Source organism: Mastacembelus armatus, chromosome 13 (assembly GCF_900324485.2).
Source record: "Mastacembelus armatus chromosome 13, fMasArm1.2, whole genome shotgun sequence".
Classification (NCBI taxonomy): domain Eukaryota; kingdom Metazoa; phylum Chordata; class Actinopteri; order Synbranchiformes; family Mastacembelidae; genus Mastacembelus; species Mastacembelus armatus.
In genome coordinates, this window is record NC_046645.1 from 23,434,990 (window position 1) to 23,459,335 (window position 24,346).

At 40.8% G+C, this 24,346-nt stretch overlaps 1 protein-coding gene across 3 annotated transcripts in view; it reads left to right on the plus strand.

Moving 5' to 3' along the window:
- prx (periaxin) overlaps positions 1-23,559 on the plus strand; it is a 31,943-nt gene extending 8,384 nt beyond the window's left edge. The window contains exons 2-10 of one of the 3 annotated variants that reach the window (XM_026299380.1): positions 1,833-1,888; positions 3,525-3,632; positions 4,309-4,415; positions 5,105-5,230; positions 5,662-5,821; positions 6,057-6,250; positions 6,495-6,721; positions 6,884-21,060; positions 21,530-23,559. In XM_026299380.1, the coding sequence (XP_026155165.1) occupies positions 5,201-5,230; positions 5,662-5,821; positions 6,057-6,250; positions 6,495-6,721; positions 6,884-21,060; positions 21,530-21,810 (15,069 nt within the window). In that variant the 5' untranslated portion in view covers positions 1,833-1,888; positions 3,525-3,632; positions 4,309-4,415; positions 5,105-5,200 and the 3' untranslated portion in view covers positions 21,811-23,559. The remainder of the gene's footprint in view (positions 1-1,832; positions 1,889-3,524; positions 3,633-4,308; positions 4,416-5,104; positions 5,231-5,661; positions 5,822-6,056; positions 6,251-6,494; positions 6,722-6,883; positions 21,061-21,529) is intronic. The other 2 variants (XM_026299381.1, XM_026299379.1) reach the window with 2 other exon arrangements.
- The last annotated feature ends 787 nt before the right edge of the window (positions 23,560-24,346 follow it).

The window sequence follows — 24,346 nt, forward strand, 5'->3', positions numbered from 1 at the left end:
AGGAACCTTTCATTTTGATTTTTAAAAAGTCATGGTTTTTAATTAAAAATGGCCACTTGTATAACTAACAAAACATTAAGTTTAAGGTTTACTGGTTATCCTGCATAGTAGTGTTACGGTTGTGTCTGTTTTATATTAATGAAACACAACAGTGATTACTCCTCATTTGTACTCTGATGGCCACAGGTCATTATTATAGCAGTGTAGTGGTTGCACCTGTTGCTATTATACCTGATGAAATGTCACTTGGCACAAAAATAAGAAAGCCTGGATCTCATTGCAATAAACTGGACTGACGAGGATGTGACAAGAATGAAATCTCAGTTTGTCCTTTAGTGTTTTGTAAGAGCTGTGCTTTGTACATGATCTGCTGTTTTAAATCCGATTTTCCCCTCACTTAATGTAAGTACCTTCCATTTAATGCATGTTTTCAAATTTCATATTTTTCTTATGTTAAAATCTGAATAACACATCAGGAGAGAAAAATAACATCAGACTTTCACAGAATAAATAAATGGTTATAGTCTCAAACTTGTTCAGTTCCATTAATGCCAGTCTGTGCTCCTCCGTGACTGATGCCGTGAAGGCTGGGAAGCACTGAATGTGTGTTATGTGTTGGTGTAATGTGCTAGATACCAGATACCTCCAACCCACCCAAACAGGCACGACATCCACACTGACACTCAACGCATCCAAACACACACATATTCACACAGGCTTTCTCATTTGCACATACAGAAATACAGACACGTCTGCACAGCTATCCTTGGGAGGACACTCATTGTACCTTACTCTGACAATAACCAACAGAACTAAACGTCTAAGCCTAAACTAAACTCATTTCTCGTGGTCTAACACTAAAACTGGTACTCACAAAGTGTGCAGTACATTCCTCCTTTGCAGTTGTGTCAACTCCACTGACCAACTGTGGAACATTATTTCTAGTTATTTTGAACAAAGAAATACAATTTTCTACTGAAAACAGGGAGGATGTGAGCCACTGGCACCTCATAGTCTCAAACCTACCTCCTTTGTTACCGATTGTACTGGAGGCTTCTCACTGAGCACTTTGCAATCCACACTTTGGGCTGTGGACTTCCAAATTCACTAAGTTTCAAACCCCATTCAGATCTTCCAGTCACTCCTCTAACACATTGAAGTACTTGGTCAGACATGGAAAATTTATCATGGAAAACCACATTTTGCAAACATTTTGCTGCAACATGGAGCAAGAAGAGGTTTGTAATTTCTATGTAAAGTTAGCAAATACACTGCTGTTCAACCAGTTCAAGTAGTCCCATAGGTATGTGAAAGTGTATGAGTGCATATTCTGACCAGATGCTTTGGGCTTGTTTAGCCGGTGCAGAGGCATGGACCAAGACCATGGAAAGAATCTCAGGCCTGCTGTCTCAGATGCCGCAGACTGACGGTCATGTCACTATGTCACTTTAACTGTGCACAAGCCTGACATGAGCACCTGATGCTACACTTTCTTGAGAATGGAGCTAGTTTACTGTCATATGATATAGTCCAGTTTTACTATTTGGCATGTCAATGGTGGCTGGTGCATGTGGAGTGTGTTATGTTGCCTGATCAGAAGTCCACTGGTTGAGTCTTGTACAGCACATTTTCATGTAACTTACTTTTTCTATATTTTGTTTAAGAAAGCTTGAGGTTATTGAACAGGGGATTGTTTTATTATTGTTATGTATTATTGGTCAGACTCTAACATGCACTATAGAGTATGACAAAAAGCTGAACCCAGATGACTGAACTAGATGTGCACTGAGTAAATGTTAGAATCAGAATAACTCGTTTTTCGTCTGTTTCAGACTCTGACAGAGAACAAGAGGACAGCCATGTTTATAGCCAGACCAGAGATCCAACCGTAAGTAAACACTTCTTCCTTTTGGCTTGACAACATGGAAGATAAAAATATCACGTCATTCTGATATATAATCCAATCATGTTCCTGTCATTATACTTTGATGGAAGAGTTGAGGCCTTAAGAGATATAATTAACATGATATACTAAACAATAAGATCAGCCTGTCCTGGTAAAGTTTGTGTTTTATTTCTGTGTTTGGTGCCTTTTAAAAGCACCATCTGTCCTTCACACAGTAATAACCCTCTGCACTTCAGTCTGAATACCCTGCTGATGCTTTAACTCAGTGGAGCGATTCCTGTATGTGATTGCATTTTGATGACTGAAATGAGTGTCGACAGATGCTGCCGTTTGTTATGATTTACTTGACTGAGGAAGCTACTTTAATCTGATATGTTTAAATAAAGTACATTATTGCACTTCATTTAAAAAGAGTAATCTTATTTGATGATCTACATGTGCATCATAAACATGGCATCAAACCATTCTAGGTTCATGTTTTATTGTTCACTGGCTGCTAAATGTGCATGTGTGCAAAGGAGCACATACACTGGACTGTTACAATATACAGTATATTTTTTATTGACTTTTACATAGTAACTGATAGGGGAAATGTGTATAAGAAAGGATTGCAAAGAGAAAAAATAATATCTTTTAGCTTTGTTTTAGAAATTTAGCTCAGTCTCTCCTGGAAATGCATCATTGTCAGAGGTCAACAGAAGAAACAGGTGAAGTGTTGAGACAGGATGTTTTTACAAGGTAAACTATGCAAGAGTTTATGAAACCAGTAGAGGAAGGAGATATGAAAGCCAGGACATGACATATTTCCTCCAGAAAGGATATAAGAGATAAAATAATCTGAAGCCAGTTCAGTTTGAAGGGGAAGAATTGAAGGGGAAAATAAAACAAACATTTCAAAGAAATCAGAGGTGATAATATTGTAAAGGCTCTGGAGGACCTATGAAAAGAAATAAACATGTCATTAGAAGAGAAATAACTAACGTTGTTCCCCGGCTGTCCTTGTACCTCCAGTGGGAGAACTTTATGCCAAATCATGAAGTAACACAGACACAAATTCAGTCGGAGAAAAGAAATAGAGCCGCCAGTCACCTGGAGATAACGATGAAGAATTTATCTTCCTTAGACATCAATCCATGTTTTGTACTACCTCTGACTGAAGTTCAGTTGTCAGTGACTGTTTTAGATTTTATTTTATGGATCGTGATGAACACACCCTCGGGTTAAGTGGTAGTAGCAATGCATGATCAGCATCCAGACTAGCTCAGAGAATAATAAACCCACAGCTTCCTTTTTTTATTCCTGCAAACTGACTGAGCCTCACATGGATGCTGTGCTCAAGCCTGGGAGCCAGGAGATTCCCAGTACAACCAGTTTTTGTTGAGCTGCTTCATTGGAGCAGTGGATGATTGAAAAACAAACTGTCAGCAGGCGCTTAAATAAACTGGGAAATTCACATTAGGAATATCATGTGCGTGAGATTCTCTCACATGCTGCAGTACAGAGCTGCTCTGGAGGCACAAATAATCTTATTAGTTGAGCTAAAGGCTAACGCCACACTGGGAACTGCTGGAGCAGGAACCATTTCAAAGTGACTTAACACTATTCTCTCTGTGGGCAGGTAAAAGACAAGCGGCGGTCGCCCCCGTCTAACAGATCCCCCTCCACCCTACAACACAACCCTCACCACAGCGGCTCCACAGACGAACAGGACAGCCCGGAGAGAGTGGTGAGACTGTAACACACACATTTATACTGTGCACACATGCACCTCCAGAGATGTTCAGACAGTCTAGATTAAAGGATTTATAACTACAGTGTTGACACACTGGGGTCATGTAAAGAAAATACAATTTCTTAATATTCATGCAACCCAATAAAAGCAAAGGGAAAGTTGGTGTGATTGTTATTCTCATTCACTGTGTTAAAGTTGAAAAGCTGAAAATCATTTTGGCATAGTGGCCAAACCATATTATTACAACTTCCAGGTTCATCATGTAAAAATGCACCGGAAGCGACATCATTTTTCCTCTAGACAGTCACTGGGTAAGTAGTGGCTGTAAATGCAGAATAACTATTTGTGAGCCTAATGAGCCTCTTTATCACCACAATCTAATCCATTGGGCCCAGTGTTATTTTTGTAGGAATGAAGAGCCTGTTCAATATGCTTTTATTTGGGCAGAGCAGAGTCCTTATAACACTGTCAAAGCTCCAGTTGTACTTAAGTGTTGACGTTTTTATGAACTTCACTATTACACAGATATATTTAGAGCAGAGAACGCAGCATTGTGACTGACCTCCTGACCACAGCAGCCACCAGGCCCATACAAACAGGATCACAATAGTCTGCGCTTGATGTGCTGAGGTCATTACCCACCAGATAAACAACCTTTCATTTCTCACAGCTCAGCGTAGTTTCCAGTCGTGACCTTTTCATGCTGCAGGAGCAGGTGACCACCACAGTCGACAACAAAAAAACATTTGATTGTGGCAGCTCTGCAACCAGCCACAGGTGCCAGGGACTCAAAACACTCTGACCTGCATTCATGGACTAAAAAGTAGCGTGTTAACAATTATCCAAAGGTTTTATGAAACAAAGTGCTGCTGCTGCTGCTAAAAAGACAGTGACACCTACTGGTTTCAAACAGGAATGTCAGTGTAGCGCACAGCTAACAGGCAAACACATTTTCTGACAGTGACACATCAACTTATAAAGAATGTGCAAAATGACCTTTTACTAATAAAATGAGTTCATTATTTTCTGCAGTCTAATCATCAGAAAACATCTCACTTAATGCAAACATTTAGCCGTTATTCAGTATTACACTTAAATGCACATTACATTAATGTCTTTAATGGAAATGTATTAAAGATTAAATTGGTTTATGATATCCACACCATAAAAATAATAGAACAAAGGCATTCATATTTTGTTTATAAAGCACCACATAAAGCATCTACATAAAATGCTGCTCAAAGTGCTTCACAGAGTCTGTGTATAGTTTTAAATTCTGTAAATCAAACTTTATATCCACCATATAGCAACTTACCATATGGGGATTACAATATATAAAACCTATATTAAAGTTTATACTTAACTTAAAATGATTTATTATTATAATTACTATAAACAGTGGTATAGTATTTTAGTTGCTGTTTTGCACAGATAGTCTCATACCCTGTTATCTGTGTGTTCTGCAGGTGCAGAAGGAAAAACTCCATGCAGAGCTGAAGCAGGTGTTGAGTCAGAAGAGAAGTAACCTGAGAGAGTCGACCTGCCAACTGGCCCAACCAGAGATGGACCCGGATCCCAAAGATGAACAGACAGTAAGCAGGGATATGAAAAACACCGTTAATGTGACTTTTCAGGCTGAAATGTTTTGTTTGTATGAATGTTTTATCAGTGACTCAATCTCATAACTGACCCGCTAGTTATCATAAAATATTAATGATTCAGGGGGACGGATGAAGATGCACACATGAACACAGTCTCTCCAGTAGCTGCTGAAATAGGCGATTTACTTTTTCCATTATGGGTCGTCCACAAGTTATTTCCTTGGTCAGTCAATGGAAAAGTGGATGTAGTCTGAGAATAGAGTGACCTTACTCTGTGACAGCTTAATGGATAAAATGGATTCAAAAGTAAAGTGTGAATTGACAAATAACTCAACAATAAATTCTGCACTGAAGCAACTGAACAAACCGTAATCTGTTCTTGGAGACACTGAGACATAGGTGGTGGTGTACATGTGTCTCAGACAGGAGAGGAGGCCTCTAAGCCTGTAGAAATCGTGGTGGAGACGGAGGCGGAGGCTGGAGCCAGCGGCTACAGTGTGACTGGTGGTGGAAAGCATGGGATCTTCGTTAAAGACGTCCTCAAAGACTCTAAAGCTGCCAAACATCTCAGTCTTCAGCAAGGTACCTGCAGCCACATGTTCAATAAATATCCCCACATAAAGCGCTTTAAAAATAAAACAATCCAATGAGGATCACTTAATTACTTGTTATTATAAAAGTATCATTAGATGCAGAGGACTACTGCACTAATATTCCATCAATCCATTATTCTCTATACCACTTAGTCCAAATCAGGGTAATGGTAGGCTGGAGGCAATCCGAGCTGACACACTAAATATAATGTTCTCGTGTGAAGGTGACCAGCTGTTGAGTGCCAAGGTCTACTTCGACAATGTGAAGTATGAAGATGCTCTGAAGATCCTTCAGTGTGCAGAACCATACAAGGTCAGCTTCCAGCTGAAGAGGACCATCCCTGGAGCAGACATCAGTGTGTGGCCTCGAGTTTCCAGTGTGGAAGTCAAAGGTCCCAAAGCCAAGGTGGCCAAAATGGTAATCATTTATATTCTGTGTATATATACTGTATGTTAACATCAACACATATAACACACACACACACACACATATATACATATACATATATATATATATATATATATATCTTCCTAAATTTATATAGAAATAAAAATTGTTCAATTTCAATATACTTTCATGTAATTTACTTTCATAATCAAACTGCAGCTCTTGCCATGCTCTCAACTGACCGTCCTGGCATTTTTGTGTTTGTGTATTTCAGAGTGTGAAGGGAACCAAACCGTTCAAGGCCAAGAAGAAGAGAGGTGGTCGCTTTGGTCTGAAGAGACTAAAAGAGAAGCGCAGAGAAGAGCTGGTGATAGAGGGAACGCCGCCCAAGCTGGAGATGAGTGACGTGGACGTGGAATTTTTTCTCCCCAAATTCAAACAGAGGACGAGTGCAAAAGTCAAAGCAGAAGGAGCTGAAGAGAAGGCAAAGAGGAGGATTAGGTTGGCTTTGTCTTTTCTGTCTGCTGTATGTATAGTTCCTGCATGTGTTGAGGTTTGCTGAACACTATTGTTCACTATTGAACACTAATTGTTTTTTCATTTTTTTTATTATAATCCTTCTTTTCTCTTTCTCTTTTTGCTTTCTATGCACTGATCTCCCAGGTTTCCACACATGAAAGCAAAGGCTTATGATGGAGGAAAAATGGAAACTGGGCAACTCCAGGGACAAGTGAATATCTCCCCACCTGAGATACCTGGAGACAAAGTGAAAACCAAAGGAAAAGGACACAAGTTTGGAATCACTTTTCCTAAGACCAAACATTCAAAGTCAGATTCGCCTTTAGCACCTGGATCTGTGGAGCTGAAGCCACCAAGTGTGAACGTCCACCCACCATCAGTGGAGTTCAATTTGTCAGGTGATAAAGACAGAGATGTGAAGAAGGGAGAGCCTAAATTTAACACACCGGATGTTGAGTTGACACTTCCTTCAGGAAAAGCTGAGGCATCTTTGCCCATTGTGAAGGGAAAGGCAGAAATTAAAGCTCCTAAAATAAAAGGAGGATTTGATGCTACTGAAGGAAAAGTTAATGTAGACACAGGCAAAGGAGACACAAAGCTCAGAATGCCAAAGTTGAAATTACCCAAAGTTAGACTCTCACGTCACTCGGATGAGATAGATGGTGACATCAAGGTAAAAGCTGATGGGATGGAAATGCCTCACGCTGAGATAACACCTCCAAAAGTAGAAATCAAAGGTGGTGGGAAGATTGGTCTAGCCAAGGCAAATATCACCAAACCCAAACTGGAAGCTGATCTCTCAGGAAAAGCTGCATCGATTCAAATTCCCTCTGTTGACATTTCTTTACCAAATGTTAAGGGAAAGTCTGACATGAACATCACACCACCAGCATATGAAGGTGCTGGGACAGCAATCAAAATGCCTGCCATTGACATCTCTGTGCCTAGTGTTGATTTGGAGTTGGACACAGGGCGGAAAGTTCCTGATGAGGTGGAGGGCACTTTTAAAGGGCCCAAAATTTCCATGCCAGAGGTAGATATTTCATCACCAAAAATTGGATCACCTGATGTTGATACTGAAGGTGGTGTGAAATTCAGTCTACCTTCTGTTAATATCGCTCTCCCAAAGGTGAAAAAAGAGGGTGGAGAGGTGGATATGGACTGCTATATTGGTGGAGATGGGAAGTTCAAAATGCCTGAATTTGACATTTCCCTCCCAAAAATTAAGTCACCAGAAGGAGAAGTAAATATAAAAGGACAAGAGGTAGAGGGAGGTTTCAAGTTGCCCAAGGTAGACCTAATCCTTCCTAAGGGAAAAGCAGAAACATCTGGTTTTGAAGGACATTTGAAGTTGCCATCACTTGACATCTCCCGCCCTAAAATGAAGGCTGGTGATGTGGAGGTCAAGATTGAAGGCCCTGAAGTGAAAGGTTCTAAACTTGCAACTCCAACACTTGATATTTCTCTGCCCAAAGGTAAAATGGAAGGAGACATTGAATTAGAAGGGCATGCTGAAAAAGGAGGAAAAATCAAAATGCCAACCTTTGATGTATCATCCTCTGATGCCAACAAAGGAGAAAAATTAAGCAAGCCTTCTGTAGATATTTCCCTCCCAAAACTGAAATTATCTGAAGGAGACGTGAAGCTACAAACTCCAGGCATGGAGGGCAACTTGGAGCTCGAGGGCAGTACTGGTAGCGAAACCAAGTTCAGGAAACCCACTTTTGATAGCTCACTCCCAAAGATGAAAACGCCATCAGTCGACATCTCTCTTGCTACAGTGAAGTTACCAGAGGGGAAGGTAAAGATTGAAGGTCCTGTGACCAAAGGAGGAAATATCAAGATGCCTTCTTTAGATGCCTCCCTGCCAAAGGTCAAATCACAGGGAGGCAACATTAACATTGTAAGTCCTGAGTTTAAGGTCAAATCACCAGAGGTAGATTTAGATCTGAAGGGAGCTGAGATTAAAGGAGGGAAAATTAACATGCCAAAAATAGACCTGTCCCATCCAAAGGGAAAAGTACAGGCAAACATTGACACTGAAGATCTAGAAGTGAAAACAGGTAAATTCAAAATGCCCAAATTTGATGTTTTACTTCCAAAGATGAACCTGTCAGAGAGTGGTGTCAAAACAGAAGGACCAGAGATGGAAATACCAGCTGTTGATATTTCACTTCCAAAAGGGAAAATAGAGGGTGATGGCAACATTGACTGCCCTGATGGTAAAGGAGGAAAACTTGATATGCCTTCAATAGATATCACTCTTCCTAAAATAAAGACTAAGGAAGTCAGTGTCAATATTGAAGGACCTGAAGTTCAAGGTGGGAGGCCAAACATGCCATCACTGGACGTTTCATTGCCTAAAATAAAATCTTCTGAGGTAGATGTCAGCCTTGAGGGTCCACATTTTAAACGAGGACATTTCAACATGCCAACTGTTGACATTTCACCTCCAAAAGCAAAAGGGGATATTGGCATAAATCTCAAAGGTTCTGACAAGAAGGTGAAAATGCCAGAATTTGACATTTCATCGCCAAAGGTAAATTTTCCCGAATGTGATATCAATTTAAAAGGGCCTGACATCAAGGGCAGGAAGATAGAGATGCCAGACATCGACCTTTCACTCCCCAGAGGAAAGGCTGATGCTGAAATCGGTGTTGAGGGTCCTGAAGTAAAAGGAAGCAAATTCAAAATGCCCAAAGTAGATGTCTCACTTCCAAAGATGACCCTGCCAGAAGGCAGTGTCAAAGTGGAAGGACCTGATGTTAAAGAGAAAATGGAAGTGCTAACAGTTGATATTTCACTTCCCAAAGGAAAAAAAGTAAAAGTAAAGGGAGATGTTAACATTGAGGGACGTGGTGTAAAAGAAGGCAAGTTCCATATGCCCTCTGTTGATTTCTCTCTTCCTAAAATGAAAGCCAAAGGGGTGGACATAAAAGTTGAAGGCCCTGAAGTTAAAGGTGGAAAGCTGAACATGCCATCACTTGATGTTCCTTTTCCTCAAATAAAATCTCCTGATGTAGATGTCAGCCTTGAAGGTCCTAGTGTTGACATTTTGCTTCCCAAAGGTAAAACTGAGAGTGACATAAATGTTAAAGGCCCTGAGGTCAAAGGGGGGGAATTCAAAATGCCAAAATTTGATGTTTCTTTACCAAAAGTGGGTTTACAAAATGTTGATGCCAATGTGGAAGGACCAGATATGAAAGGAAAACTTTCAACTGTTGATATTTCACTTCCAAAAGGAAAGGCACATGTGGATATTGACACTGAGTTACATGGGGGTAGAGCAGGCAAACTTCACATACCCTCTGTTGATATCTCACTTCCTAAAATCAAACCCAAAGGAACTGATGTTGATATTGAAGGACCAGAACTTAAAGGTGACATTTCACTCTCTAAAATTAAGGCTCCAGAGGTAGATATCAACATTGATGGTCCAGAGGGAGGAAAGTTTAACCTGCCAACTGTTGACATTTCACTCCGGAAAGGAAAGGTTGCGGGCGACCTTGATATTGAGGGCCCTGAGATGAAAGGGGGGGAATTTAAAATGCCTAAATTTAATGTGTCTTTGCCAAAAGTTAGTCTCCCAGAGGGTGATGTCAAAATAAAAGGCCCAGACATCAAGAGTGGGAAGATTGAGATGCCAGACATTGATATTTCACTCCCCAAAGGAAAAGCAAGAGACAAAACAGAAATTGAAGGACATAGTGGCAAAGGAGGCAAGTTCCATATGCCCTCAGTTGATATCTCTCTTCCTAAAATGAAAGCTAAGGGAACTGATGTCAGTATTAAAGGCCCTAATCTGACGGGAGGAGAAATCAACATGCCAGACATCGACCTTTCACTCCCCAAAAAAAAGACTGATGTTGCTGTCAGCATTGAGGGTCCTGTAGTAAAAGGAGGCAAATTCAAAATGCCCAAAGTAGATGTTTCACTTCCAAAGATGAACCTGCCAGAAGGCAGTGTCAAACTGGAAGGACCTGATGTTAAAGGAAAAATGGAAATGCCAACAGTTGATAATTCACTTCCTAAAGGAAAAGTGAAGAGAGATGTTGACATTGAAGCACATGGTGGTAAAGGAGGCAAGCTTCACATGCCTTCAGTTGATATCGCTCTTCCTAAAATAAAAACAAAGGGAACTGATGTTGATATTGAAGGAACTGAAGTTAGAGGTGACATTTCACTCTCTAAAATTAAGGCTCCAGATATAGATATCAATATTGAAAGTCCTGATGTTAGAGGCGGAAAGTTCAAGGTTGAGGGTGACCTTGATGTTGAGGGCCCTGAGATGAAGGGGGGGGGATTTCAAATGCCAAAATTTGATGTGGCTTTACCAAAAATGAATCTCCCAGAGGGTGATGTCAAAATAAAAGGTCCAAACATCAAGGGAGGGAAGATTGAGATGCCAGACATTGATATTTCACTCCCCAAAGGAAAAGCAGGGGAAGAAACGGAAATTGAAGGAGGCAAGTTCCATATGCCCTCAGTTGATATTGCTCTTCCTCAAATGAAAGCTAAAGGACGAACAGTTGACATCACATCTCCAAAGCTGGAACTAGACTTTGGCCTCACCAAACCTAAAAGCGATGATGTGGAAGTGGAACTTCTGAAAGCAGAAGGGGGCAGGCCTTCTTCAGGGGGCAGTTTTGACCTGCCTTATGTCTCTCTTAAAGGTTCTAGTTTTTCTTTTCCTAGATTTGGCGGAAAGTCCAAGAGTGGTGATTTTGAGATATCAGGACAAGGTTCAAAGGTAGATGTTTCCCTCAGTGCACCACATGTGGAAGGAGAGATAAGGGCACCATCAGTAGATTTTGATGGAGATGGAAAAGTCAATGTGAAAAAGACTAAGATCAAAATTCCAGACATGGAAAAGAAACGTGGCTTTCATGCACCTGACGTCATGATCAAACTACCAAAGTTTTCCAAGCCAGGATTTCACATTAAAGAAAAAGATTTAGGTCAACCCAGCTGTGACAATGAAGCTAAGGCCAAAGTGAAGATTCCCTCTGTTGAACTGTCCCTACCAGTAGCGAAAACACCAGAAACTGAGGTTCTTCTTCCCAAAGCAGAAGTTGATGTGTCAGAGGCTGATATCAAACATTATGAGGGAAATCTCAAAATTCCTAAAATGCCAACTATTGATATTTCCATTCCAAAAATGGACTTGGATGTCTATCTGCCAAAAGGAAAGTCCCCAATAATAGAAGGACCAGAAGCCAAACTAAAAGGAGGAGAAGGAAAATTCAAAATGCCTCATATGAAAATGCCAGATGTTGACATCTCACTGCCCAAAGGAGAGATGGAAGGTCCAGATGTTGAAATAGAGGGAGGTACTGGAGGAAAATTCAAAATGCCTCACATGAAAATGCCAGATGTTGACATCTATCTGCCTAAAGGAAAGATTGAAGGTCCAGATGTTGAAATAGAGGGAGGTACTGGAGAAAAATTGAAAATGCCTCATATGAAAATGCCAGATATTGACATCTCTCTGCCCAAAGGAAAGATCGAAGGTCCAGATGTTGAAATAGAGGGGGGTACCGGAGGAAAATTCAAAATGCCTCACATGAAAATGCCACATGTTGACATCTCACTGCCCAAAGGAAAGATGGAAGGTCCAGATGTTGAAATAGAGGGAGGTACTGGAGGAAAATTCAAAATGCCTCACATGAAAATGCCAGATGTTGACATCTCACTGCCCAAAGGAAAGATCGAAGGTCCAGATATTGAATTAGAGGGAGGAACTGGAGGAAAATTCAAAATGCCTCATATGAAAATGCCAGATGTTGACATCTCACTGCCAAAAGGAAAGATCGAAGGTCCAGATGTTGAAATAGAGGGAGGTACTGGAGGAAAATTCAAAATGCCTCACATGAAAATGCCAGATGTTGACATCTCTCTGCCCAAAGGAAAGATGGAAGGTCCAGATGTTGAAATAGAAGGAGGTACTGGAGGAAAATTCAAAATGCCTCACCTGAAAATGCCACATGTTGACATCTCACTGCCCAAAGGAAAGATCGAAGGTCCAGATGTTGAAATAGAAGGAGGTACTGGAGGAAAATTCAAAATGCCTCACCTGAAAATGCCACATGTTGACATCTCACTGCCCAAAGGAAAGATCGAAGGTCCAGATGTTGAAATAGAAGGGGGTACTGGAGGAAAATTCAAAAAGCCTCACGTGAAAATGCCAGATGTTGACATCTCACTGCCCAAAGGAACGATCGAAGGTCCACATGTTGAAATAGAGGGAGGTACTGGAGCAAAATTTAAAATGCCTCATATGAAAATGCCACATGTTGACATCTCACTTCCCAAAGGAAAGATCGAAGGTCCAGATGTTGAAATAGAGGGGGGTACCGGAGGAAAATTCAAAATGCCCCATATAAAAATGCCACATGTTGACATCTCACTGCCCAAAGGAACGATCGAAGGTCCACATGTTGAAATAGAAGGGGGTACCGGAGGAAAATTCAAAATGCCTCACGTGAAAATGCCAGATGTTGACATCTCACTGCCCAAAGGAAAGATCGAAGGTCCAGATGTTGAAACAGAGGGAAGTACTGGAGCAAAATTTAAAATGCCTCATATGAAAATGCCACATGTTGACATCTCTCTTCCCAAAGGAAAGATGGAAGGTCCAGGTGTTGAAATAGAAGGGGGTACTGGAGGAAAATTCAAAATGCCTCACATGAAAATGCCAGATGTTGACATCTCTCTGCCCAAAGGGAAGATGGAAGGTCCAGATGTTGAAATAGAAGGGGGTACCGGAGGAAAATTCAAAATGCCCCATATAAAAATGCCACATGTTGACATCTCACTGCCCAAAGGAACGATCGAAGGTCCACATGTTGAAATAGAAGGGGGTACTGGAGGAAAATTCAAAATGCCTCATATGAAAATGCCACATGTTGACATCTCTCTTCCCAAAGGAAAGATCGAAGGTCCAGATGTTGAAATAGAGGGAGGTACTGGAGGAAAATTCAAAATGCCTCATGTGAAAACGCCACATGTTGACATCTCACTGCCAAAAGGAAAGATGGAAGGTCCAGATGTTGAAATCGAGGGAGGTACTGGAGGAAAATTCAAAATGCCTCATATTAAAATGCCAGATGTTGACATCTCATTGCCCAAAGGAAAGATGGAAGGTCCAGATGTTAAAATAGAGGGAGGTACCGGAGGAAAATTTAAAATGCCTCATATGAAAATGCCACATGTTGACATCTCACTGCCCAAAGGAAAGATCGAAGGTCCAGATGTTGAAATAGAAGGGGGTACCGGAGGAAAATTCAAAATGCCTCATATGAAAATGCCACATGTTGACATCTCACTGCCCAAAGGAAAGATCGAAGGTCTAGATGTTGAAATAGAGGGAGATACCGGAGGAAAATTCAAAATGCCTCACATGAAAATGCCAGATGTTGACATCTCACTGCCCAAAGGAAAGATGGAAGGTCCAGATGTTGAAATAGAGAGAGGTACAGGAGCAAAATTTAAAATGCCTCATATGAAAATGCCACATGTTGACATCTCACTTCCCAAAGCAAAGATGGAAGGTCCAGATGTTGAAATCGAGGGAGGTACTGGAGGAAAATTCAAAATGCCTCACGTGAAAATGCCAGATGTTGACATCTCACTGACAAAAGGAAAGATGGAAGGTCCAGATGTTGAAATAGAGGGAGGTACAGGAGGAAAATTCAAAATGCCTCACATGAAAATGCCAGATGTTGACATCTCATTGCCCAAAGGAAAGATGGAAGGTCCAGATGTTGAAACAGAGGAAGGTACTGGAGGAAAATTTAAAATGCCTCATATGAAAATGCCAGATGTTGACATCTCACTGCCCAAAGGAAAGATCGAAGGTCCAGATGTTGAAATAGAAGGGGGTACCGGAGGAAAATTCAAAATTCCCCATATGAAAATGCCACATGTTGACATCTCACTGCCCAAAGGAAAGATCGAAGGTCCAGATGTTGAAATAGAAGGGGGTACCGGAAGAAAATTCAAAATGCCTCATATGAAAATGCCAGATGTTGACATCTCACTTCCCAAAGGAAAGATCGAAGGTCCAGATGTTGAAATAGAAAGGAGCACTGGAGGAAAATTCAAAATGCCTCACGTGAAAATGCCACATGTTGACATCTCACTGCCCAAAGGAAAGATCGAAGGTCCAGATGTTGAAACAGAGGGAGGTACTGGAGGAAAATTTAAAATGCCTCATATGAAAATGCCACATGTTGACATCTCTCTTCCCAAAGGAAAGATCGAAGGTCCAGATGTTGAAATAGAGGGGGGTACTGGAGGAAAATTCAAAATGCCTCATATGAAAATGCCAGATGTTGACATCTCTCTGCCCAAAGGAAAGATCGAAGGTCCAGATGTTGAAATAGAAGGGGGTACCGGAGGAAAATTCAAAATTCCCCATATGAAAATGCCACATGTTGACATCTCACTGCCAAAAGGAAAGATGGAAGGTCCAGATGTTGAAATAGAGGGAGATACCGGAGGAAAATTCAAAATGCCTCACCTGAAAATGCCAGATGTTGACATCTCACTGCCCAAAGGAAAGATGGAAGGTCCAGATGTTGAAATAGAGGGAGGTAATGGAGCAAAATTTAAAATGCCTCACATGAAAATGCCACATGTTGACATCTCACTTCCCAAAGGAAAGATCGAAGGTCCAGATGTTGAAATAGAAGGGGGTACTGGAGGAAAATTCAAAATGCCTCATATGAAAATGCCACATGTTGACATCTCACTTCCCAAAGGAAAGATCGAAGGTCCAGATGTTGAAATAGAAGGGAGCACTGGAGGAAAATTCAAAATGTCTCACGTGAAAATGCCACATGTTGACATCTCACTGCCCAAAGGAAAGATCGAAGGTCCAGATGTTGAAATAGAAGGGGGTACCGGAAGAAAATTCAAAATGCCTCATATGAAAATGCCAGATGTTGACATCTCACTTCCCAAAGGAAAGATCGAAGGTCCAGATGTTGAAATAGAAAGGAGCACTGGAGGAAAATTCAAAATGCCTCACGTGAAAATGCCACATGTTGACATCTCACTGCCCAAAGGAAAGATCGAAGGTCCAGATGTTGAAACAGAGGGAGGTACTGGAGGAAAATTTAAAATGCCTCATATGAAAATGCCACATGTTGACATCTCTCTTCCCAAAGGAAAGATCGAAGGTCCAGATGTTGAAATAGAGGGGGGTACTGGAGGAAAATTCAAAATGCCTCATATGAAAATGCCAGATGTTGACATCTCTCTGCCCAAAGGAAAGATCGAAGGTCCAGATGTTAAAATAGAGGGAGGTACTGGAGGAAAATTCAAAATGCCTCACCTGAAAATGCCACATGTTGACATCTCACTGCCCAAAGGAAAGATGGAAGGTCCAGATGTTGAAATAGAGGGAGGTACTGGAGGGAAATTTAAAATGCCTCATATGAAAATGCCACATGTTGACATCTCACTTCCCAAAGGAAAGATCGAAGGTCCAGATGTTGAAATAGAAGGGGGTACCGGAGGAAAATTCAAAATGCCTCATATGAAAATGCCACATGTTGACATCTCTCTACCCAAAGGAAAGATCGAAGGTCCAGATGTTGAAATAGAGGGGGGTACTGGAGGAAAATTCAAAATGTCTCACATGAAAATGCCAGGTTTTGACATCTCTCTGCCCAAAGGAAAGATCGAAGGTCCAGATGTTGAAATAGAGGGGGGTACCGGAGGAAAATTCAAAATGCCTCATATGAAAATGCCAGATGTTGACATCTCACTGCCCAAAGGAAAGATCGAAGGTCCAGATGTTGAAATAGAGGGAGGTACTGGAGGAAAATTCAAAATGCCTCACATGAAAATGCCAGATGTTGACATCTCACTGCCCAAAGGAAAGATGGAAGGTCCAGATATTGAAATAGAGGGAGGAACCGGAGGAAAATTCAAAATGCCTCACATGAAAATGCCAGATGTTGACATCTCTCTGCCGAAAGGAAAGATCAAAGGTCCAGATGTAGAAATAGAGGGAGGTACTGGAGGAAAATTCAAAATGCCTCACATGAAAATGCCAGATGTTGACATCTCTCTGCCCAAAGGAAAGATCGAAGGTCCAGATTTTGAAATAGAGGGAGATACTGGAGGAAAATTCAAAATGCCTCATATGAAAATGCCAGATGTTGACATCTCTCTGCCCAAAGGAAAGATGGAAGGTCCAGATGTTGAAATAGAAGGGGGTACCGGAGGAAAATTCAAAATGCCCCATATAAAAATGCCACATGTTGACATCTCACTGCCCAAAGGAACGATCGAAGGTCCACATGTTGAAATAGAAGGGGGTACCGGAGGAAAATTCAAAATGCCTCACGTGAAAATGCCAGATGTTGACATCTCACTGCCCAAAGGAAAGATCGAAGGTCCAGATGTTGAAATAGAGGGAAGTACTGGAGCAAAATTTAAAATGCCTCATATGAAAATGCCACATGTTGACATCTCTCTTCCCAAAGGAAAGATGGAAGGTCCAGGTGTTGAAATAGAAGGGGGTACTGGAGGAAAATTCAAAATGCCTCACATGAAAATGCCAGATGTTGACATCTCTCTGCCCAAAGGGAAGATGGAAGGTCCAGATGTTGAAATAGAAGGGGGTACCGGAGGAAAATTCAAAATGCCCCATATAAAAATGCCACATGTTGACATCTCACTGCCCAAAGGAACGATCGAAGGTCCACATGTTGAAATAGAAGGGGGTACTGGAGGAAAATTCAAAATGCCTCATATGAAAATGCCACATGTTGACATCTCTCTTCCCAAAGGAAAGATGGAAGGTCCAGATGTTGAAATAGAGGGAGGTACTGGAGGAAAATTCAAAATGCCTCATGTGAAAACGCCACATGTTGACATCTCACTGCCCAAAGGAAAGATGGAAGGTCCAGATGTTGACATAGAGGGAGGTACTGGAGGAAAATTCAAAATGCCTCACATGAAAATGCCAGATGTTGACATCTCTCTGCCCAAAGGAAAGATCGAAGGTCCAGATGTTGAAATAGAAGGAGGTACTGGAGGAAAATTCAAAATGCCTCATATGAAAATGCCAGATATTGACATCTCTCTTCCCGAAGGAAAGATCGAAGGTCCAGATGTTGAAATAGAGGGAGGTACTGGAGGAAAATTTAAAATGCCTCATATAAAAATGCCAGACGTTGACATCTCTCTGCCCAAAGGAAAGATGGAAGGTCCAGATGTTGAAATAGAGGGAGGTACTGGAGGAAAATTCAAAATGCCTCATATGAAAATGCCAGATGTTGACATCTCTCTGCCCAAAGGAAAGATCGAAGGTCCAGATGTTGAAATCGAGGGAGGTACTGGAGGAAAATTCAAAATGCCTCATATAAAAATGCCAGACGTTGACATCTCTCTGCCCAAAGGAAAGATTGAAGGTCCAGATTTTGAAATAGAGCGAGATACTGGAGGAAAATTCAAAATGCCTCATATGAAAATGCCAGATGTTGACATCTCACTGCCCAAAGGAAAGATCGAAGGTCCAGATGTTGAAATAGAGGGGGGTACCGGAGGAAAATTCAAAATGCCTCATATGAAAATGCCAGATGTTGACATCTCTCTGCCCAAAGGAAAGATTGAAGGTCCAGATATTGAGGTAGAGGGGGGTACCGGAGGAAAATTCAAAATGCCTCATATGAAAATGCCAGATGTTGACATCTCTCTGCCCAAAGGAAAGATTGAAGGTCCAGATATTGAGGTAGAGGGGGGTACCGGAGGAAAATTCAAAATGCCTCATATGAAAATGCCAGATGTTGACATCTCTCTGCCCAAAGGAAAGATCGAAGGTCCAGATGTTGAAATAGAAGGGGGTACCGGAGGAAAATTCAAAATGCCTCATATGAAAATGCCACATGTTGACATCTCTCTACCCAAAGGAAAGATCGAAGGTCCAGATGTTGAAATAGAGGGGGGTACTGGAGGAAAATTCAAAATGTCTCACATGAAAATGCCAGGTTTTGACATCTCTCTGCCCAAAGGAAAGATCGAAGGTCCAGATGTTGAAATAGAGGGGGGTACCGGAGGAAAATTCAAAATGCCTCATATGAAAATGCCAGATGTTGACATCTCACTGCCTAAAGGAAAGATCGAAGGTCCAGATGTTGAAATAGAAGGGGGTACTGGAGGAAAATTCAAAATGCCTCATATGAAAATGCCAGATGTTGACATCTCACTGCCCAAAGGAAAGATCGAAGGTCCAGATGTTGAAATAGAGGGGAGTACCGGAGGAAAATTCAAAATGCCTCATATGAAAATGCCACATGTTGACATCTCTCTGCCCAAAGGAAAGATTGAAGGTCCAGATATTGAGGTAGAGGGGGGTACCGGAGGAAAGTTCAAAATGCCTCACATGAAAATGCCAGATGTTGACATCTCTCTGCCCAAAGGAAAGATCGAAGGTCCAGATGTTGAAATCGAGGGAGGTACTGGAGGAAAATTCAAAATGCCCCATATGAAAATGCCACATGTTGACATCTCTCTGCCCAAAGCAAAGATCGAAGGTCCAGATCTTGAAATCGAGGGAGGTACTGGAGGAAAATTCAAAATGCCTCATGTGAAAATGCCAGATGTTGACATCTCTCTGCCCAAAGGAAAGATCGAAGGTCCAGATGTTGAAATAGAGGGAGGTAGTGGAGGAAAATTCAAAATGCCTCACATGAAAATGCCAGATGTTGACATCTCTCTGCCGAAAGGAAAGATGGAAGGTCCAGATGTTGAAATAGAGGGAGGTACTGGAGGAAAATTCAAAATGCCTTACGTGAAAATGTCAGATGTTGACATCTCACTGCCCAAAGGAAAGATTGAAGGTCCAGATGTGGTAAGCAAGGAGAAACATGCAAAGGTTAGATCACTAGAGTTTGATAGTGATGTGTCCTTTGATAAACCTGAACAAGATTTAGAAGCTCATGGGGAAGCTGATGTACCTGTTTTGGGAAAGCACAAAGGTCTGAAATTCAAAATGCCAACAATAGATATTAAAAGCCCAAAAGGAGACTTGGAATTCGATATAGGACTTCATAAAGAAGAAGGCAAAACGGACGGAAAAAATGTTGAACTGCCTGACTTGGATTTTAACACAGTAGGAACTCATAGCAAAGTAAAGGGGCCTAAAATCAAAGGAACAAAATTCAACATTGGAATGCCAAAAAAGAAATCTGGGAGAGATGTGACAACAGAAGCACAAATTATCAAAAACCGTGACGATGAAGAGTTACTTGGTCAGGTAAAACACCAGTCCAACATCCTGGGCCCAGAGCTAACATTACCGAATGTTAGTTTGAAAACCAAACAAAGCCCAGACAACTTAGAGGGAGAGGTCAGCCTCTCATCATCCAATACAGAAAGCAAAGCCCCCAGGATCCCAGACATAGACTTTGATATTGGTATATCACAGGATGAAGACAATGACGAACCAGATAAGGGGAAGAAAATCAAAATCCCTAAATTTGGTGTGCCCTTACCCTCTCTATCCTCTCCTGAGGGAAGAGTCTATGGTCCAGAAATTCAGTATGAGGGCCCTAAAATGCCCAGGGTAAAAAAAGCTGTTTTTGTCTTGGTAAATCCTCCTAAAACAGATGAAGCGGCTCCCTGCACAGGCCTCTTGGAAGAGGAAACAACAGTTGAGGCTGAAACAGGAGACATCAATGTACAGATGTCCAACATCCAAATGAAGACAAGCTTTGAGAAAGCTAAATCAGCTGCTGGGACCTCAGATGGAGAGCAAAAGGTAGAAGAGAAGTCAAAAGAAGGAAAGATGAAAATACCCAAAGTGTCATTTTCTTCTGGGAAATCAGGGTCATTTGATCTTGCTCTCAAGAAAGAAGGTTCAAGTTCAAGTCCCAATGGTGAAAAAGATGCAAGTACTCATAAGGGCTCCAAGGATGATAAAGGGAAATTCAGTGGTAAAATCAAACTTCCAAAGGTGGAATTCACCAGTCCATATGGCAAAATGGGTGCAGGGGATGAGGCCACAGAAATGAGTGAGAAACTAGGACAAGATTCATCACCAGGAAGCGACTCTAAAGGGCTTCAATTAAACAAGGTTGACACAGAATTCAGTTTGGAGGCTTCCCAGGACCCCGTATCATCTCAAGCCAGGACAGAGATGCTGGAAAGAGACAGCTCAGAATCTCCTGCTGGTTATACCATGGAGTTCAGCTCGAAAGAGCTCCAGGCTTCGAGCAAGGTGGAGAACAACAGCAGAGAGTCTGATGAAAGAGAGTCCTCCTCCTGGTTCAAGTTACCAAAGTTCACCCTGAAGCCACACTCGACAGGTAAGGATAAAGACAAAAGCATCTAAAGTCTGTTCAGGTTTTATTTAAAGGAAACTTTTTATGTTTACAGGTTGTAGTTTGTATTACTCAGCCTGTATTCTTCGATGGTTGTGGTAGAGCTTGGTCAAGTCTCAGAAATTAACCAGGTTCATCTCTGCCAAGCTAATTTTTGTCTTTTGCAATACTCTTGAACTTTGGAATGGAAGTGCATAATCAAAACCACTGGCCTTTAAAAGAATCCACCAGAATTAGCAATTAGTAAATTTGTATATATTCTTTATCCTTGCTTTATCCTTTGATGTGTTTGCCTTTATTCTGTAAGTTATTAATATTCCACCTTCTGTTTTGTCTCTGCTACATAAGGCTAAGTTCCTTTTCTGTCCTCTCTTAAACCACCTATCCTCCTCTCCTTATTTCCTTTGCTTTTCTTGCATCTTCTTGGTTTTCTCTTTCTTTCCTCCTCCCCCAGGGTTCCTCCAAATAACCCCTGAGGGTTCTCCTCAAGCCCAGCGCAGGGGCGAGGTGGGAGGTGAGGCTGAAATGTCGGGTTCTTTCTGCCTCCGCACCTCAGGGCTCGACTTCACCACCCAACAAATGTCCGAAGAGCAAGAAGTCTCCTCTAGCAAAGAGGGAACTGTCACTACGGTGAGCAAGACCACCAGAATTACCCGGCACGTAGTTACCACGGAAACAAGAACAGGTGAATCTTCAGCAACAACAACTCGACATGTGTCAGACATCAACTATTAAGGATGCTGTAATTATACCTTTACTGTCTTTTCTTTTTTTGTTTTTCTTTGGTGAACTTTCTCGACCTTCACCTGCAACACCTCGATTAAATCTGTATTTTATACTTTAATAGGCGAACCATGGGTTTGATAAAAGGCAATGATAATTCACCAACCAGTATTATCGCCATTATTACAGCAACAGAATAATACACGCTTCCTTTTTTTTAATGTGGCTATTTTTGTTATTGTTCTTTGACTTGTGATTATTTATCAGATTTTATTTGGTTTTAAAGCTTTCTCTCTGAATGTAAATGTGTCCGATTTCATTATTTGTTGTTTGTGTGTTTAAAAAGCCTTGGAATGAGTCAGCATCAGCATCATGGATTTGACCATGACAAGTTCAGAATAATTGATTTTGAATTGCTGGAGTACAGGTCAGAGTAATATTTATGTAAATACCAATATATAATTGCTTTTTTGAAGTTGTATCCCCTCAATCTGAAATGTAATCATTTTCATATTCACCAGTCCTGAGCAGAAATAGCCTCTTTTGATCTGCTAACCTACTTTGTTTGTCTTGAAGGAAAAGTGTGAGCTTTCTGAGGTTACAGGCAATTCTTAATATGCCATCACAATTTTCTATTTGAAGCATTTTGCTGGTGTTGTTACCCAGAGATAGTCACCATGAGTAGTCACCATGCAGGAAACTCTGGGCTCTTTTTCTGCTGTGGGGATCAAACCTGTGACCAACTGGCTACAGGTTTCTCTCAAACATATAGGCCAACCTGCTGCTAATCTGTTTTTATATTTATGTTTTTATTGTTCATTGCCAGAAGAAGACACCACTGTATGTTTTGTGATCAAGGCTTTGGCTTCGAGATTCACCTCCTGACCATTTAGGGATTCTGTTGTTGCTTTAACAAATTTAGTGCCAACCTTTTTCTCTTGACCCTTGTGTTACTATATGGTTACTACAATGATAAACTGGCTAAGTGACGAGCCTTGATCTTACAAAAGCAAAATATGTCCTCCAAAATCAGAAGAGGGGGGTCAAGGACAAGAGGGCCAAGGCACCTGGTTCTTTTGTTTTAAATGTCTTTAATAATCTGACATTCTTTTGTTTATTATATTAATATTTTAAGGATGTAACAGAATAATCTTGGATGTTAAATGATTAGTGTCAGATTAATAAAAGCAGTACAACTACCACTTAAAGTATACGGAGGGAAAAAGCCTTGCACTTTCATTAGCTATTTCTGAATTTAAGTTTAGCTCTGCAGTACCTGCTATTTTAGAAAAATCACTGCTACTGTAATGTTTCTGGCATTAAATAAAACAACTTATTTTGTACATTATAATGGTTTACTTACTGTACAAGAGAACAGTTTGAGGATACGTTAATCTGATTTTTCAAAATAACAAGCTGTTAAAGTGAATGTAAAGCATTTGAGCATGAACACTTCATACTTTACTTGGTTTACTATAGATGGAATCTAATCGTGTGAAAAAGTGCATGAAGATACAAATCCACTCCCACAAGTTTTTCATTAACCACTTTTAACACTGTCTTTGTTTTTTCAGCTGAGAAACAGATTTTTAAAAAGCAGGGCCGGGAGTAGGGGCATGTCAACACGCACTGAGTAGCATCACTGTGTACAGAGATTTTTACTTTTCTGGTTTATTAAAGTGTTCTGAATTATCAATCGCTGCATTAGAGAGAATGTTGGTTAAGATATTACATCAATAAAATAATATTCAATAGTTTAAATGGCTGTTTACTGCTGTTTTCTTCTGATCTATACAGTGGCTGAAGAAGTTGTCAGGTTATTTGGTGTTGGAGTGGCGAGGCATGTCCCCTGACAAATTCAAATTCCTGAGGTAGAACCCACACAGTGGTATAGAAGCACAATTACACCAAAAAAAAGTGTCTGATTTCAATAACTTACCTACAGAAAATCAAAATTATGATAGTAAGTCCTATGTCTTCATGACTTAGTGATGTAATTTTGATTTAGACATGGTAAATATGGGTTTATATCTCATAATTTTGATTCCTGTAGCTCAGTAATTTGTGCAAGATTACCCACTCACCTTCTTTGAACATTGAGTTTATAACAGAGTGACATGTCCAGAGAGAATTTTACCTATGTGACATTAGACTGCTTTTAACAGATTATCCTAATACCACTGCTTACATTTTCGGGTCAGTGTCTAAACTACCACACACTGCAACTGCTACACAAAAAACACAAGAAATGTACCATTTCTACACAGACCTCTCTCCATTTAAAAAAGGGATATTATGTTGGTGCCAGACAACAATGCCTAAGACTTAGAATTATTTTTTGTGTTTGCTGCAGCTTTAAAATGTTAGCGGAATAAAATGCTGTGTCTGGTACATTGGCTTGTTAGAATAGCAAATAGTGAAGCCATTTTCACCTTTAAACATGCATGGAAAATACTGCAGGGCCATCCACTGTTATGACACATTGTTTGCTTTACTTTAAATAATTGTACTCTGGGAATTAACGTTAGAAGCAAAAGTACATGCACAG